Here is a 15677-nt window from a genome sequence, read left to right as displayed (position 1 = left end):
ACAGCTGAGAGCTGCCGGCACAAACAGAGGAGCCTGACTACGTTCATACAATGTCTTAAATAGAAGGCAGATAGAAAAGGAAAGGATCAAATATTTACAGTAACAATGGCAGACACAACATGGGCACAATCCCACCCAGAAGCATCAGAAAACCACTAAATACCCAGCTGAAGCACAGCATCACCACGGCATCCTCCAGCAGGGCCAGGGCTGCACTGTGCCCACAGCAGGGCTGGGATGGCTGCGCTCTGAACTGAGACAAGCAAAGCAAAGCACACACGTGTTGGCTTCCAGAAATCAAGTATTTCTTGAGTACATGAAGGACCTCAACTCTGAGCAGCAGGAGAACTCAGGACCATGGAATGCAGTCTGCCCATTTGGTTGACCAGTTCAGCTGTGCTTTAAGACTCATTGTGAAGCCTCCTTTAGAAAAGCATCACACTGGGGTATCCAACCAAACAGAAAATGTTTTTATTGTGTTTTTATACTATAAACTATAAGACTACGCAGTTCAACTGTCAATCATCTCATCAAGTTCAAGAAGGAGCTCATCCACATCCTTCCCTGGGTCCAAGCCAATTTCTGCTTCCAGGTTCCCTCCTGAGATTTCCCCCATGAACTTTTCCAAGTCATCTTCTACAGATAAGGGGGTCTTCCCAGCCCCAGTGGAGCTCAGCTGCTGCGCTTTGGCCACCGACTGGGAAGAAGCAGAAGCTGAACTCGAGTCCTCCGACTGCTCCACAGAGTCTGCTTGGCTTCCCAGCTGCAGTTCCAGGCTTGTTAGAACAAGGAGGAGAACAATCAGCACACAACATGTCTTAACTGGAGGTACTTATTATTCCTGTGTTGGATTTGGGCATTCTTGAGCCCAACCCCCTGATCCTTCCCACACACCAAAGAGTTTCTGGCTGACGGCAAGACAAAGTGCTTAAGCAAAAGAAGTTGTGCTCCTCACCTGCTGGGGGGTTTCTCTGTGCCAGGCTTGGTGAGCAGGCTGACCTCCGGCAGGGCTGGAGCAGCAGCCTGGCAAGAAGGAAGACAAAGTCAAGGATTCCTCAGGAGATCCTTCCTCTGCAGCGCTTCTCCTTCAGCACTGCTGAGCCTGAACCCAACACGGGGGGCCAAGGGGCTCCTGAAGGACGTCAACAACCACGGGAAGGCTGCAGAGCACCTCAGCTCTTTGCAACAACGCAGCAGGAATGGACCAATCCCTTCACGCCACACAGGAATCCCAGGGCTGCAGAGCATTGTGCACACACTGCCATTCAGCCAGCATCCTGCACACAGCCACTGCTTTGCAAGGAAACCTGCACAACCTTTCAGTTCTCCACCCTTTCTGCAGCACTTGCATCTCAGGCTGAGCCTGACCAGGACAGCACTGACGCTTCCTCCCCTCCTTACCAAAGCTGCTTTTTTAGCTGGAGGCTCCTCATCTTCAGTGCTACTCAGAGGCTTCCCAGCTGCCACAGCAGAGCGAGAGATCTCAGCAGCCTTCCGCTTCCGTGCTCGCTTCCTGGGGGTGCTGGCTTTGCCATCCCAAGGCTTCACACACACCTGGCACTTGGCTACAGGAAGAAGAGACAGCGGCTACCATTGTGCCTCCAGAGGACAAGGGAAACAGCCCTACAGCAGGAGAAAGCAATACACGGTCCCTCTAGACCTTTACCTTGGACTGGTTCTTCAGCAGCAGATGGCACAGCAGCCGGCACAGCAGCCACGTCCTCCTTCAGCTTCTCTGCTTGTCTCAGTTGCAGCTTCTCCTTTCTTGTCCCCTCGTGGCTCTTGGGTTGAGACTTAGAATCTGGTGTACTCTGATCCAAGGGCTACAAAGAAATACAGCAAGTGCAAACTAAGAGCAAACACCAGGGAGAGTGTATGAAGGAAACACTGGAACACTGTTTCAAACGTGTGCAATTAACAAAGGGGACTCACCTCTGCGGGTGCAGAGACAGCTTTGGGAGAAGCCCTGCTCTGTTCCACAGTCTTTTCCTCTTCTCTTCCAGGTGCTTTCAAACAAGAAAAAGAAAATCCCTTGGTCAACAGCAAGCAGAGAAAGAAACCTGAGTGCCCGTGTTTCCTCCATCTACTTATTGCCTCCCATTCAATAACAAAGCACAGAGAGAGGAGACAGCAGCAGTCCAGACATTACCCAAGCATTTGGTAAGAAAGAGCCCAGGCAGTTGGAAGCCAACTCCATTTGCTTGACAGGGGAAGCACTTGAGCAGAGCAGACAGTAAAGCAGCTGGTTACCTGCTGGCTTTGTGATGCGCAGCAACTTCCTCCCTGCTGGGGCAGGCCCGGGCTGTGCTGCTGCTGCTGGCACCTTTTCCCCGCTCTGCTGCATCCGCAGGGCTTTCTCCTGCTTGATTTCTTCCAAGCTTTTCATACGCACTTCTTCCAATGCCTTGATTGGACGCGCTGGCTCTTCCAGTTTCACTTGGCCAGGCACAGATGGACGGACAATTCTCCGCTTCTTGCGCTCACCCTCAGCTCTCTTCTCAGGCAGCAGCTCTTCTCCTTTTGGCTTCTCTTCTTCCAGCCCTTTGTGTTTCCTTTCAGCCAGGGCTTCCGACGAGGTTTGCATGGGAACTGCAGGGGAAGGCCTCAGCCCGGAGCTGGGATCCTCCACCTTACAGCACCCTTCTGCCTGGGGGGCAGCTGGGCTTTCTCCTCGCTGATGAGCTCTCTCAAGACGGATCTCTTCCAGAGTTTTCACGTGGATCTCCCCTGCTGGCTTGGCACCCTTCTCTGTCAGCAGCAAGAAAGGAGAAGCGCAAGGAAAAAGAAGTTCAGATCCCAGGGATGAAGAGCTCAGCAAGCACGCAAAGAGAACGCTGCCAGGAAAGAAGAAGCAGAAAGCCTAGAGAATCTGTGCAGCAAACACAGACGACCATTTACCTCTCCTTGCTGCTCTGCCAACCTCGATCCTCTTCCCCAGCCTTTCTGCAAGGCTGCGCTTCAGCGGAAGGCCGCTGACATCAGCTACAGAGAGAAAACAACAACATTCCTCAGCTCATTTCTTGGGAGAAAGGTTTCTACAACAGTCAACCACAAACTTGGTTTCTTCCAAGGGGATGTTCTCAGATTCACCTTTCAGCTGCTACACTTGTGTGCCACTTGGAGTCATCACAGACCCACCACACACTTTCCTCCCTCCTCCTTCAGCACTGCCCTCCCATTGACGTGCAGGCAGCCAAACAACAGCTCACAAGCAGCCCTTACCTACAGAGGATTTCCGTTTTCCAGGTTTCTCAGCAGGATTCAATCGAACCACGAGCTCCTGCCCTAAAACAAAGGAAAACAAAGGGCTTCTTTGACAGAAACCAGCAGCCAACAGAATGACTGTCCTGTCAGCTCATTGCCCACCCAACAAACAGACACCCAAAAGACACCATTTGGACAGCAGCACCAGCAGACTAACATGGCCCAACTACCTTGACTGTTATTGATCCATCCCACTTAGGAGCCACCAAATGCAAACAAAGGTACTCAGCATTACCCGGCTTTGCAGACAGCGTCACAGTTCTGACCACTGTCCGCACCTTCTCCTCTGGCACAGGAACAGTCCGAGATTGGAGCGGATGAGCAGGAACTCCTGAAGGCCCTTCTGATCCAAGGGAACAAACAGACAGTGTTTACAACCAGGAAAAGAAAAGCCACTGCCAACAACAAAAACCAACCTGACAGAACCGTCACAAAGACCAAAGCGCATTTGTTACTCATCGCTGTCCAATACGCAACAACCACTGCACGTCCATAAGAGAGGTGACTAACTGGCCTCCAATTTGCTCTTGCAGTTCCCATCTAGAAGAGCAGCTGTCTGGATCTCAAACACCACGTTGCATGCTGAAGTAGCTCGATACCCCCAGCTAAAAATCCAAGTCTATCTCTCATGTAGCTCCCAGCCACCAGCAACTGCTGCTCCAAAACCAGCAGTGCAAGATCAAGGTTCCCTTCTGTGAACGGCTCTATTCCCCAACACAGTGCCAGCTATCTGGCTGTGATCAGAAGGATCACAAAGTAGGGCACATGAACTCACCGCTTGGTTGTTTTCTTTTGTCCTTTTGTTTCTTCCCTTTGGTTCCTTCAGGTGTTTTGATTCCAGCATTCAAAGTGTCATCTGGGAACACAGAGCAGTGAATGAGACTGAGGGACAGAGGCACACGCTGAGGACCACAGCTCTGCAAACTGCCTCCTGCTCAGAAGCAGCCATAAGAAACCCTGTCAGCAACCCTACGTTCTGTTGTGTTTGTGCAATGAATTGCTTTGGAGTGAATTGGCAAGTTCTTCTGATTCATCCTGGAATACCTTGTTTGGTATCGGCATTTGATTTCCCAGTGGAAATGATCTGCAATCCATCCTGCTTTTCTTCAGCTGGTTGCCGGACAGCTGGTTTTGTTTCTTCTCCCTTCTCAGCAAGCTGGTCTGGAGAGGGAAAGAAACAATCAGCCTCTTCAGTTACGCAGTAGGAATTCAATCCGATTTCCCACCTGTATGGAGCTCATACAATGACACTTCAGCCCACAGTTCATATTCTTAAGGACAAACCTAGTGATTACAGATGGGTTCCTTATTTCAACAGCCGTACTTACCTGGTAAACCCACAGAAGCAGTCTAAGATTCCAACCATAAGATCAAAATCCACATTCAAGATCCAAAGCAGCAGCAACCACACTCACCATCAGCATCACCATCTGCAGCATTGATTCCAGCTGCAGGATGTTTAGGGCTTGGGACATCCTTGGAGTTGTCCCCTTCCATCACTGCCCTCAACTGTGGAGAGGGATTGGACTGCACGGAAAGCTTGCTCTGCTGCAGTGTTGGCTGAGCTGCCTTCAGATCGTCACCTGCAGACTCTGCTGGACTTGGCAGCGCAGCTACAGGAAGGAAAGGATCATCAGGAATGAAAAACTTGCATCCTAACCTTACAAGCACTGCACAAAGATGGCAGGCAAGGCTGAAAACCCGCACGGATCAATGCTGAGTCTCCAGTTGCCCATCCAACCGGCTACTCTGGGAACAAAGAAATCCCCCCCTACACAACATTCATCTCCCTGTCACCCAGTCAAAGCTTCATTGCAGGCAAACAACCTGCAAGGCAAAGGCCACAGGAGCAGAGATAAGCCGAGCAGGCAAGACAAAACTGAACTCTCAGAAGCACCCAAAGTTCAGCTGGGCACCCATCTATCAGGTCACCATGAACGTTCCCTGGCACTCTTGACCACACTACACCCACCTGTGAGCAATAGAGTTCATCTTTCGTCCCTAACCAAGACCAACTCACTTTGGCTGGGTGGTAAGAAAAGCCCATTGAGGTGCCGTCCCTTGGTGTGATGAAAGGCACAGTTGGATTTCTGGCAGCCTCCTGGCTGGTTCTCCCAGTAGCAGGGAATCTCACTGCGTTTTTTCTGAGGACGGAAAGGAAGAAAAGCTGCTGGTCATGCGGACCTCAGATTTGCAAAGGGAGACTGAGCTGCAGATGATGCCAGTGAGCAGACTGCCACAAAGCAGCACTCCAACACCACTCTGAAGCGTGCGCAGGCTGGGAGCACCGGGCTCACTCAGCTTTCCTAGCATGCTGTGGGTGAGGACACCAGTTGAGAAGGGCTTCAACTAACACACCTTGCAGAATGCCTGTCTGATGCATGTGCTTCTTTAGCAGCTGTGGACAGAACACTGTTGGGATCTACTACAGGAATGTCCTGCTCTGATTTACCAATGCCATTCAGCACTCTTCCCTCTGCTTCCTCCCAGCCCCCTCTTCACAATAGGAACCATCCTCATCTCAAAGCAAATGAACCTAATCTGTACAAGCCCATTCAGCCCAGCTGAAGCAATGAGAAGTGGGTCTGGTGATGAACTCTGAGCAGCCAACACTCACCTGGATCTTCATGTGCCTGAACCTGCAGACCTTCCTGAAGCAGCGGCCCTCCTTCCACAGCGTGCAGATGGTTTCATTGCCCAAAGCAGCTTCACAGTGCCGGAAGCGACAGTTGTCTCCCTGGAACCCAATGGAAACACAGAGAGGAAAATGCAATAGTACAACCTGAGAACTGGCCGTGCTTTGAGCTCATTTGTAGCCAGTTGCCCTGTTGCTCAATGCAATGAGTTATTCAGTTTGCCCAAGATCAGTAATGCTTCTACCTATTGCACCCCGTCCTCTGAACTGAAGAACTGAAAGAAATGAAGGAAACAAGCCAAGCAGACCTTGTTACAAGTGGAATAGAAGTAGAAATAGCAATCCTCTCCTTTCTTCGACATGCTGGACGAGCTCCCAGAAGCAGTTCTGCTCTCGGGGATCTCTGTGCAGCTCTTCCTCTGCTCTCTCAAAGAGCTGGCTCGTGCTTCCTTGCACTGAGCGTCTTCTAGTGCCTTGATCAGCGCAATCTTCTGTTGAAAAGGAACCCTGAGCAAAACAGCAACAAGCAGAAAAGAATGAGGAATGCCCACCCATCTTCCCAGCTTTCTCCTGTTCGTTCCATCAGTCTCTCAGGAGCAGTTGTTTCCAAACATTGCCCTCCTCAACGCTGGTCAAACTAGAGGAACATCAGCCTGACTCAGCACGGAGCCCCTGGGGGTGCACGGCTGCAAGGCCTCCAATGGAGCCCCTCCAACTGGATGGCAAAGTTTCCTTCCCTCCTCCAATCCCGATAGAAATGCTGCCTTGTTACCTTTAGTACCTTCCCATCAGATTCCTCTCTGGCACATTCCTATGCTCCTAACAACCTCAGTGCTGCCCAGCACAGACGCCGGGCACCAACACGGCTCTGGACTCTGCACCGTGGAACACCCACCCAGCTCAGCACTTCTGTTCTGCTCACAATGGGAAGGGTTCTGGAATCGGGAGCATCAAGTGCACTAGAAATACCTCACGTCCCTCCGTTCCTTACGAGCCCTTCCCTTTGGAAACAAGAGAACCCCAGACACATCTGTTAGCACAGCAGCCCAAATGCTAACCAGAAACCAAGCACGGAGCCCTGAGAGCTACAGCCCTTGGCACCTAGCAGTGCCATGAAGGGTTGGAAAGGCAGCGCCCCATTGTGCTGAGGGCCAAGAGCCGGTTCAGACAACAGAAGCACTTGTCCACATTTCTGACATGAAGGCTGTCGCCTCCCGATCCGGCCACAAGTCAAGGCTGCCGAGTGCAATACCGTGCCTCCGCACACGGGGAACAGACGGGACTCACACACAGTGTGTAACGCCGAAAGGGGGGGGAGAGAAATGAACCAGAAGAGCGCTGGAGTGCAGCTGAACAATCGTATTTATTTGGGTGTGGGGTACAATGTGGGGGGTTATGGAGCCACATGTGGCACAGCAGGGACACAAGAGCGTGGGCAAGGGTGGGAAGGGGGATGTCAAGAGGGCAAGTTTGTGGGTGAGGATTGGAAAGGCAGCAGGATGGGAGGGGAAATGCTGCAGGACATCCAGTTTGGTGGGGATATGCAGGGAGAGCAGGGAAGAGCATCCAGGAGAACACATTCCAGCACTCAGGGATGGAACAGGGAAAACCAAAGCACAACCAGGATAGGGAGCAGGCAGCCATCAGCATGGGCTCACAGAGAGGAGATGATAAGGAATGGGGGGGGTCACATGGGGGCAGAGAGCAGCAGGAGAAGGGGAAGAAGAGAGAGCAGTGGGTCCTCAGTACACTGAGCAGGCAAAGGTCCCCTCAGCCACCCCATCCTGAAGCCCAGCACAGAGCAGAATGCAGGCAGGCTGAGCACAGAACAGCCCAATACTTTATATCTCGGGATGCAGCACAAGCAAAGCATTACAGCATAGGAAGCAGAGGGAGGTGTGAGAGGTTGAACAGACGGGGCTGTGTCCATCACTGATCCCAAATGCTCGTATGGCCAGTTGGCCCCTTGCAGGCTGAAGCACAGCACTCAGATGGTGGGGTTGCTCCCTGTGTGGAGGAGAAGAGATGGTGTCCTATAGGGCCATGTTCACATCCCAACCATCTGCTCCCCACAGAGGCCCAGCATATCCCTGGTGCAGCACGACAGAGAGCACAGGGACCCCTCCCAACCCCCAGCCCCACACCGCACCTGTGCTTGAGTTGCTGGATGCACCATCTTGGTCGGTAAGAGAAGAAGAGCCATGAGCCCCAGCCTCGAGCACCAGGAAGAGGAACCCTGGGAGAAAGTGGGGACCCCAATGCTGCCCTGGCACCGGGCAGAGGTGGGGGACAGTGCTGCCATCATCACTCACTGGGTGCCACGTTGTAGCCTTTCTCCTTCTTCCCTGCAGACAGAGAGATGCATCAGCACAGGTTCACATCACAGCCAGGCAGGGGGCTACTGAGGGAGCCTCAAATCACCCAACAGCCCCCACTGTCATCCTACAGCCCTCCACTTTTACCTGCATGCTGTCTGTAGATAAAGAATCCAACACCAGCCACGATGGCGATGGCCACGATGGCGACAACCACCCCCACCACAATGGGCACCACGTTGGACTGTGGCCGCTCTGGGGGAAGGCAGGGCCGTCAACAGGGGAAGGGGCAGCCCGCAGCCCCCCAGCCCCACATCCCCTCACTCACCCCACGAGTAGAGGCCGGGCTGGGGCAGGCTGGCGTGCTCCACGCGGCACTGGTACTTGTCCCCGTCCCCCGGCAGCGCCTCGATGGTGACCCAGGTGTGGTAGGTGCCGTCGCTGTTGGGCACGATGCCCCCCGAGTGGGTGTCCTGGCCCAGCACCGCGCCGTCCTTCACCCAGCTGACGGCGATGGGCCGCGGGTAGAAGCCGTGAGCGCGGCAGGACAAGGTCAGGATCCCGTCGGCCTCCTTCCCCCACACTCGCACCTCGGGTTGCTCTGAAGGTGGGCGGCAGTGAGGGCCGGGCTGAGCTTCTCACACTGAGCAGCTACACCTCCAGCCTCACATCGCAGCCCCCCCCTCACCTGTCCTCCCCAGCTCTGCCTTCCCGTGCTCCACGTATCTCCGCAGCCACTGCACACAGGTTTCCTCCAGGTAATGTTTCCATCTCTCAGGTTCATTCCCTTCCTCCCACGCCCTCTTGGAGGGAACTGCCTCTGGAACCGCCGCAGTGTACGTCATCGTGTCTTTGTCAAGGGCAATGAAGTCTCTCCCATCATAGCCATACTGATCATACCCCCGGGTGGTGCCGTCCTCGAAGATGTCACAGCCATACATCCACTGCCATGTGTGAGACCCTGAAACACAGCCAGGCACGCGGTGAGGGGCTCCTCCGGTCCCAGGGGTCCCACTGTAGTGGGGATGGGGTTGGGGTCCCCCCGGGTCGCAGCACCCCGAGCTCGGTGGGGCTGTGACGGGCAGCCCTGGGACGGTGCCGCCGGGCAGGACCAGCCCTGGGGGGTGCGGGCGGCACTGCGCCATGGAGCCCCATCCCACAGCACGGAGCCGCGGTGCCGGCCGTGCTCACCGCCGCTCTGGTTGTAGCGCCGTGCTAAATTGTCCAGGCTCGCGCGGTTATTCTGCTCACTGCTCTGTGCGATCCGGGTGTTCCTGTCCCAGTACTCGGGATCCACAGCTCCAGCTGCCTTCATCCACTCGGTGCGGGGCACGTACCTCCGCGCGGTGCTGTCGTAGTGCACGAAGATTTCGCCGTCTACGTACCCCACATCCACGAACCAGGGCAGCCCGGGGCCGGGATCCGTCATTGCGGTGTGGAAGTACCGCAGGGAATGGAGCTCTGCGGGGCCGGAGCGCAGCGGGGCCGTGAGCCGCGGGTGGGGGTCCCACGGGCACAGCCCCGGGGTGGGGTTACGGGGACGGAGGGGTCCCGGTCCGGCCGCACTCACCGCCCGCCGCCCCGCACACGGCGCACAGCAGCAGCCCCAGCATCCCGCACAGCCACAGCGCTGCGCTCCGAGAACGGACACACCCCGCGCCGCTCCTTCAGCTTTTGGGACTTCCCCTACACTCCCCGCACTCCCATTGGCTCCTCCGCCTCCGTCTCGCCAATGGTGAACGTGAGCGTGCGTGACGTCACCGGGAGTCAGGCAGAATGAGCTCTTGCAGGTTGTGAAGCGAAAGCGAAATCGCTGCGTGTTGCGGGGGGGGGATGGGGCTGGAAGGGCGCGGTGTGGGAAACCCCCGGCTCACCGAGCACAGGGGGGGCACCCGGGTTGTGTCCCCACCCCGGCCTTGTCCCTACCCCGGAGGGGGGGCGAGGGTCTCTGTCTTGTCGGAGGGGGGCAGTGAAAAGGATTCGTTCTGCATTCCATTCAAGGCACTGTTATGGGGTCTCATCTATAGGGTCAGCGGCACCGTGTCCGGGGGGGGGGAGGAGGTAACGACGAGCTGCCTTTGGGATCAGTGCCTTTTCCCCACAGGGCCGCCCTGCCCCTCTTCCCCACATCCACGTGGGTCCATCTGGGGTCAATGCCCTCCAGGTCTGCAGGTGGACCCTGATGTCCTTCCCCCCCGTTAATGATTGACCCCAATCCCGGTGTCCCTGTGCCACTGCCCCGATCTGCCCCACACCGCCGGAGCCATGGGGCCTCCCTGGACCTTCAGCCTCTTCCTCCTCCTCTTCCTCACTCTCTTAATGGAGGGCAGCTCCCAGGACCCTGAGTATGGGGTTATGAGGCACCTATGGGGCTGGATTATGGAGTTGGGGTTGATTGTGGGGTAGCTATGGGACTATGAATGTCCTGCAGTGTCCACTGTGGGAACTATGGGGTGCTGTTGGGTCTGAGAGCAGCTGTAGGATTGGGGTTTGATGGAGTCTGGTGGGACTGAGGGAGATTTCTGTGTGGTTGGGGAGGTTATGGGGCCTGGGCTTGTGGGGGGATTCCTGTGGGATCTCAGATGGACCTAAGGGGTGTCTGTGTATTTATGGGATCTGGGAGGGCTTATGGAGCTGCTGTGGGGCTGGTGGCTCAAGCAGTGTTTCCTTAGGTTGGTGCTGGTGGCCCCCCGGCGTGTGGCCCTGGGGTCCCCTATGGGGCTTTTGGTGGCATCTGTGGGGCCGGTGACGGGGACAGTGACGGCGTGGGCTGAGGGTGACCGTGGGGCTGGGCCCTGTGCCCTCCCGGTCCCATTTGCCCTCACAGCCCACAACAACTTCAACCAACTCCTACAAATTGAGGTATGGGGACACCGGGGGATATGGGACATTGGAGGGGTGTCCTATAGGGTGAGGGGGTTGGGAACACCCCCATGGCACACATGTGCACCCTTGGGTGCCCTCCTGCCACATCACCCACGTCACCTCACACCTCCTTCCCATATCCCCCATAGGTCACCCCAGTGCAGGCAGAGCGTTGTGGGGCGCTGTGGGGTCGGGGGCTGCTCCTGGAGGCCCATAGCCCTCACTTGCCCCCCCCCAGAACCCGGAGTCTACGTGTGGCCCTGGGGGGGCCGCGGGGTCACCTCATTGTGCAGACAGACAAACCTCTCTACGCCCCCCGACAGACTGGTGAGTGCCCCAAATGTACCCCAAGCCCCAAAGATCTGCCTGATCCACCTCCTTTAAATACCCCAAATCCACCCCAGCGGCCCAAATGCTCCAACTCCCTTAAAACAACCCCAAAATTCTCCCCCAAACCCTTCCAAATCCACCATCTATTCCCCACATTCCCCCATATCCAACCCATTTTCACCCCACATTCACCCATATATCCCATATATCCCTTTGTTTCCAGTGCATTTCCGGGTCTTCTCTATGGACCCCGACCTACAGCCAAACCCTGAACCTGTCCATGTCACCATCACGGTATGGGTCCTATAAGGTTGGGTCTGTTGGTGACCCTATGGGGTTTGGGTGGCCCTACAAGGCTGGGGTCTCACTGTGTACCCCCATATCCCCCCAGAACCCATTGGGTGCACGAGTGCGGGAGGTGCAGCGGGTGCCCCTGGACACGGTGCTGAGCGACCAGCTGGTGCTGCCTGACATTGCCCTGTGAGTGGGGCTATAGGGGGCTATCGGGGGCTATGGGGTGGGATGGGGGGCTATGGGGATGTGGGGCTACAGGGGTTGCAGGTGGGCCAGAGCAGTGGGGGGGTTATAGGGTTACTGGGACATTATAATAGCTGTAGAAGCTATAGGGGGCTGTGGGGAGCTATAGGGCACCATAGGGTTGATAGGGACTATGGGAGACTATGGCAGTCTAGGAGGGGCTATAGGAAGTTGTGGGGGAACTATAGGTTGCCTTAGGGGCTATAGGGGTCTACAGGGGTTATAGGGGAGTATGGGGAATCATGAGGGCCATAGGGACTCCGAAGGGCTATAGCACACCATAGGGACCATAAGGGCTCTGGGAAGCTCTAGAGGACCATAGGGGTCTATGACAGGGGCTCTGGAGGACTATAGGGCCTATGAGTGGCTATAGGACCCTATAGGGCACCAGAGGGGCTCTGTGAGAGCCTTAGGGTCATCATGTCCCCATGTCCCCAGCCCAGGGACGTGGCACATACGGGCACAGTTGGCTGCCAGTCCCAACACCAACAGCTCCACCGCCTTCGAGGTGCGCAAATACGGTGAGTGGGGTCTTGGGGGTCCCTGTTGTGTTCCCATACCCCCCTATAACCCCATATGTTGTCCCCAGTGCTGCCTGGATTCGAGGTGCGCATCCGCCCTGAACGTGGCTTCATGTTGCTGAGCGACCCTGAACCGGCCCCACTGCGCGTCCACCTGCATGTCCAGTATGGGATCCTTGGAGCCAAAATCCCCCCAGATCCCCACTTAAATCCCACCCAAATCCCAAATCCCACCCAGTTTCCCCAATATTCCCCCCAAAATCCCCATCTTTCTCCTCCAAAACCTCCCCAAACCCCTCCAACTCTCCTGAATCCCCCAAATTCCCCTCCAGTCCACCCTGATGTCCTTTGGGGTCACTCCTTGACCCTATAACCTTTGAGTTCTCCCAATCCTATTGATCTCTTGACCCTATTGGGATCTCCCCTTGACCTTATTGGCTGTTGGGACTGATCCCCATCTGACCTTGACCCTATTGGGATCTCTCCCCTTGACCTTATTGGCTCTTGGGACCCCTCCCCATGACCCTATTGACCTCTGGGGATCTCCTGACCCCATTAACCTTTGGGATCCTCTTGACCCCACTGACCCTTTGGACCCCCAGATTCCCAGATGGGGCTCCAGTGTGGGGCCGTGCACAGCTGCGTGTGGGGCTGCGGGATGCCGGGGGCCGGGGGGGTCGCTTCCTGAGGGGTCTGGAGCAGCAATGCCAGGTGAGACCCCTAAACCTACAAGGGGATTTGAGCTCACCCCTTCCCCATGACCCCGCCCCCTTCCCACTGGCCCCGCCCCCTTATGGCCCCGCCCCCCAGGTGACAGAAGGCCACGCCTCATTGGATATATCCCCAGTGGGCGTGGCCAAAGCGGCGGGCGTGGCGCTGACCGACCTGCAGGGGGCGCTGCTGCGCCTGACGGTGGGCGTGGTCGAATCGGCAGGTGGGCGTGGCTTCGGTGAAAGGGGGCGGGGCCAGGACGCTTTTGAGGTCTGTATGGGGTATTTGGGGTCCCAAAGAGGTTTTTGGCATCCCAAAGAGGTTTTTGGTTTCCCAAAGGGGTTTTTGGGGTTCCAAAAGGGTTTGGGAGCCTTTTGGGTGTTTGGGCGTTTTTGAGTTTGAGGGTTCCACGAAGATTTTGGGGTCCCTTTGGGATTTTGGGTTCCCATGTGATCTCAGTGGGATTTGGGGTCCGGAATGGGCGTGGCTACATGTGGGCGTGGTCACGATGGGGGCGTGGCCTGGCACTGTCCTATAGGGGGAGAACTCGTGGAGCGGGAGCTGCTGGTACCGCTGGTTCTGTCCCAATGGGTGCTGCAGCTGCAAAAGAGTGCAAGGTTCTTCGTGCCTGGAGCACCCTACACCCTCCTGGTGAGCAAATCTGTGCATGCTCGTGCAAAGGAGTGCGGATGTTTGCATGTTTGTTGCATGCTTTTGCATTCTTGTGTGAGGAGATGCATGCTTTGTGCAAGGTTGCGTGCATGCTCACTTGTGCAAGGTGGTGCAGCTATGTGCATGCTTGTGCAAAGCCTTGTGCATGCTTCAAGTGCAGCTATGGATGCTTGTGCGAGGCAGTGCATGCTTTGCACAGATATTCATGCAAAGGGGTGTGGATGTAATATGTGCATGCTTGTGCAAAGCCTTGTGCATGCTTAGAGCATCCTTTTGCATGCTTCTGCAAGGTGATGCCTACTTGTGCAACACTTCTGCGAGGCAGTGCATGTGTGTGCATGCTTATGTGTGCATGCTTGAGGCCCACTGTGCACACTTGTGCAAGACAGTGCTGCCTTTTGCATGCCTTGGTGCACATCTGATGCATGTTCTGGTGCTCCCACAGGGCCGGGTGCTGCAGGCCGGGGGGGTCACAGCCCCACGGGTCCCCGTGAAGGTGACAGTGGGGGTGACTGGAGCCCCCTCACCAGCCCTCATAGAGCTGCGGGCAGACAACAGTGGGGACATCGCCGTCCCCATCAACGTCCCCAAGGAGCCACCAGGATGGAGCTGAGCATGAGTGGGGACACGGGATGGGAGACGTGGGGATGTGGGATGTGTGCTATGGGAATCCATGCACTCTGATGTCTGTGGGACCCTCAGGTGGAGGCAGGACAACCCGGTGTCACCCCAGCACGGGCACAGCTGATGGTGACCCCAATGAGAGCAGTGTCGGGGCGCTTCCTGGTGCTGGGGGGTCCCCAGGGGTCTATCCGTCCTGGGGAAGAGCTGAGGCTGCAGCTGCATCATATAGGGCCGCCCCCCACCCCGCAGCGCTTCCATCTCCTGGTGAGCTCCAGCACTTCTGTGTTGCACACACTGTGTGTTGCATGTTGTGTGTTGCACATTCCGTGTTGCACACACTTCGTGTTGCTTGAGCGTTGCATGTTGTGCACACGCATTGCCACGTGTGCATGCTGTTATATGCTGTGTTATGTCTTGTGCTACGTGTTGTGTTATGTGTTGCACACACACTGTGTGTTATGCATCTGCATTGCAGTGTGTGCGTGTGGGTTGCATGCCCTGGTATGCATGCTGCATTGCACATGCGTTGCTCACAAGCTGCACACCCATGTGCATGCTGGATGTGTGTGTTGTGCAGCTTATGTTGCATGTGCTGTCACACATCCCCCTGTTCCCGCAGGCAATGGCCCGTGGGAGGGTGCTGGCAGCCCACACGGTGGCCTCGCAGGTGACACTGACAGAGGTGACACTGCCGGTGACTTGGGGACCTCCTTTCCCTGTGATCCCCCATCATAACTTAATCTAAACCACCGTACTATTTTACAAGTAGCAACACCTCCTCCCAGCTAGCCCCATATGCGTTTTACGACAATGTATTTTACAATAACCAGTAATTTATAACACAAAAATAAACACATATTAGAACAAGGACAAACAAGTATTGGAGGGACAACTTTCGCTTCATCCGTCCCCGGCCGTTTCCTTCGTGGGAGGACGGAACCACGGGTCGGGACTCCGCACTCGCGCCTGCGTCTCACTCACACCACACTCACACGACAACAATCATTTGTGAAGCTTAACCAAAGATGTTAAGAACACCGGTGCTAGTTGTTGACTTAGGTCACCTATATAGACAGCGCTGTATGATACCAATTATCCCAGGATGACCCAAATCACCCTGTAGGAGAGAGCAGACAAGCTCTGCCCTGTTAGCAATCACCTGAGAGCAATAGCTCTTTGACCATGCGTACGACTTACTGGCCC

At 55.7% G+C, this 15677-nt stretch overlaps 2 protein-coding genes across 3 annotated transcripts; both read right to left on the bottom strand.

The window, feature by feature from the left end:
- Positions 1-511: 511 nt before the first annotated feature.
- On the bottom strand, positions 512-6394 carry LOC140263036 (zinc finger CCCH domain-containing protein 11A-like). Its single transcript, XM_072357767.1, has 15 exons — positions 6208-6394; positions 5882-6001; positions 5285-5408; positions 4674-4877; positions 4309-4425; positions 4040-4120; positions 3500-3607; positions 3223-3285; positions 2892-2982; positions 2251-2810; positions 1933-2006; positions 1620-1823; positions 1402-1587; positions 956-1023; positions 512-776 (listed from the first exon to the last, which is right to left on the bottom strand). The coding sequence occupies exons 1-15, from the start codon at positions 6259-6261 to the stop codon at positions 512-514; spliced, it is 2319 nt and encodes a 772-aa protein (XP_072213868.1). The 5' UTR covers positions 6262-6394.
- Positions 6395-7255: 861 nt separating this feature from the next.
- Positions 7256-9827, bottom strand: LOC140263055 (class I histocompatibility antigen, F10 alpha chain-like). 2 transcript variants are annotated; one of them, XM_072357790.1, is made up of 8 exons: positions 9785-9827; positions 9406-9675; positions 8903-9175; positions 8543-8815; positions 8362-8469; positions 8212-8244; positions 8049-8135; positions 7256-7906 (listed from the first exon to the last, which is right to left on the bottom strand). In XM_072357790.1, the coding sequence occupies exons 1-8, from the start codon at positions 9825-9827 to the stop codon at positions 7887-7889; spliced, it is 1107 nt and encodes a 368-aa protein (XP_072213891.1). In that variant the 3' UTR covers positions 7256-7886. The 2 variants fall into 2 exon arrangements, with proteins under 2 accessions (XP_072213891.1, XP_072213892.1); XM_072357791.1 differs by lacking the exon at positions 9785-9827 and having other exon boundaries at positions 9466-9660.
- Between the last annotated feature and the right edge of the window lie 5850 nt (positions 9828-15677).

Source organism: Excalfactoria chinensis, chromosome 27 (assembly GCF_039878825.1).
Source record: "Excalfactoria chinensis isolate bCotChi1 chromosome 27, bCotChi1.hap2, whole genome shotgun sequence".
In the NCBI taxonomy this organism is placed as follows: Eukaryota; Metazoa; Chordata; class Aves; order Galliformes; family Phasianidae; genus Excalfactoria; species Excalfactoria chinensis.
Note: the sequence above shows the minus strand (reverse complement) of the source record. Positions and strands in the feature narration are given on the sequence as shown.

Excerpts from the sequence above, each read along its gene's own strand:
- LOC140263036 (XM_072357767.1), bottom strand. The coding sequence starts at position 6,261 with ATGTCGAAGAAAGGAGAGGATTGCTATTTCTACTTCTATTCCACTTGT. Across the intron at positions 2,007-2,250 it reads GCGCATCACAAAGCCAGCAG|CACCTGGAAGAGAAGAGGAA; the intron begins GTAACCAGCTGC and ends CTTGTTTGAAAG. Across the intron at positions 1,824-1,932 it reads CTGTCTCTGCACCCGCAGAG|CCCTTGGATCAGAGTACACC; the intron begins GTGAGTCCCCTT and ends ATTTCTTTGTAG.
- LOC140263055 (XM_072357790.1), bottom strand. The coding sequence starts at position 9,827 with ATGCTGGGGCTGCTGCTGTGCGCCGTGTGCGGGGCGGCGGGCG. Across the intron at positions 9,676-9,784 it reads CGTGTGCGGGGCGGCGGGCG|AGCTCCATTCCCTGCGGTAC; the intron begins GTGAGTGCGGCC and ends CCGGCCCCGCAG. Across the intron at positions 8,816-8,902 it reads GGCAGAGCTGGGGAGGACAG|AGCAACCCGAGGTGCGAGTG; the intron begins GTGAGGGGGGGG and ends GCCCACCTTCAG.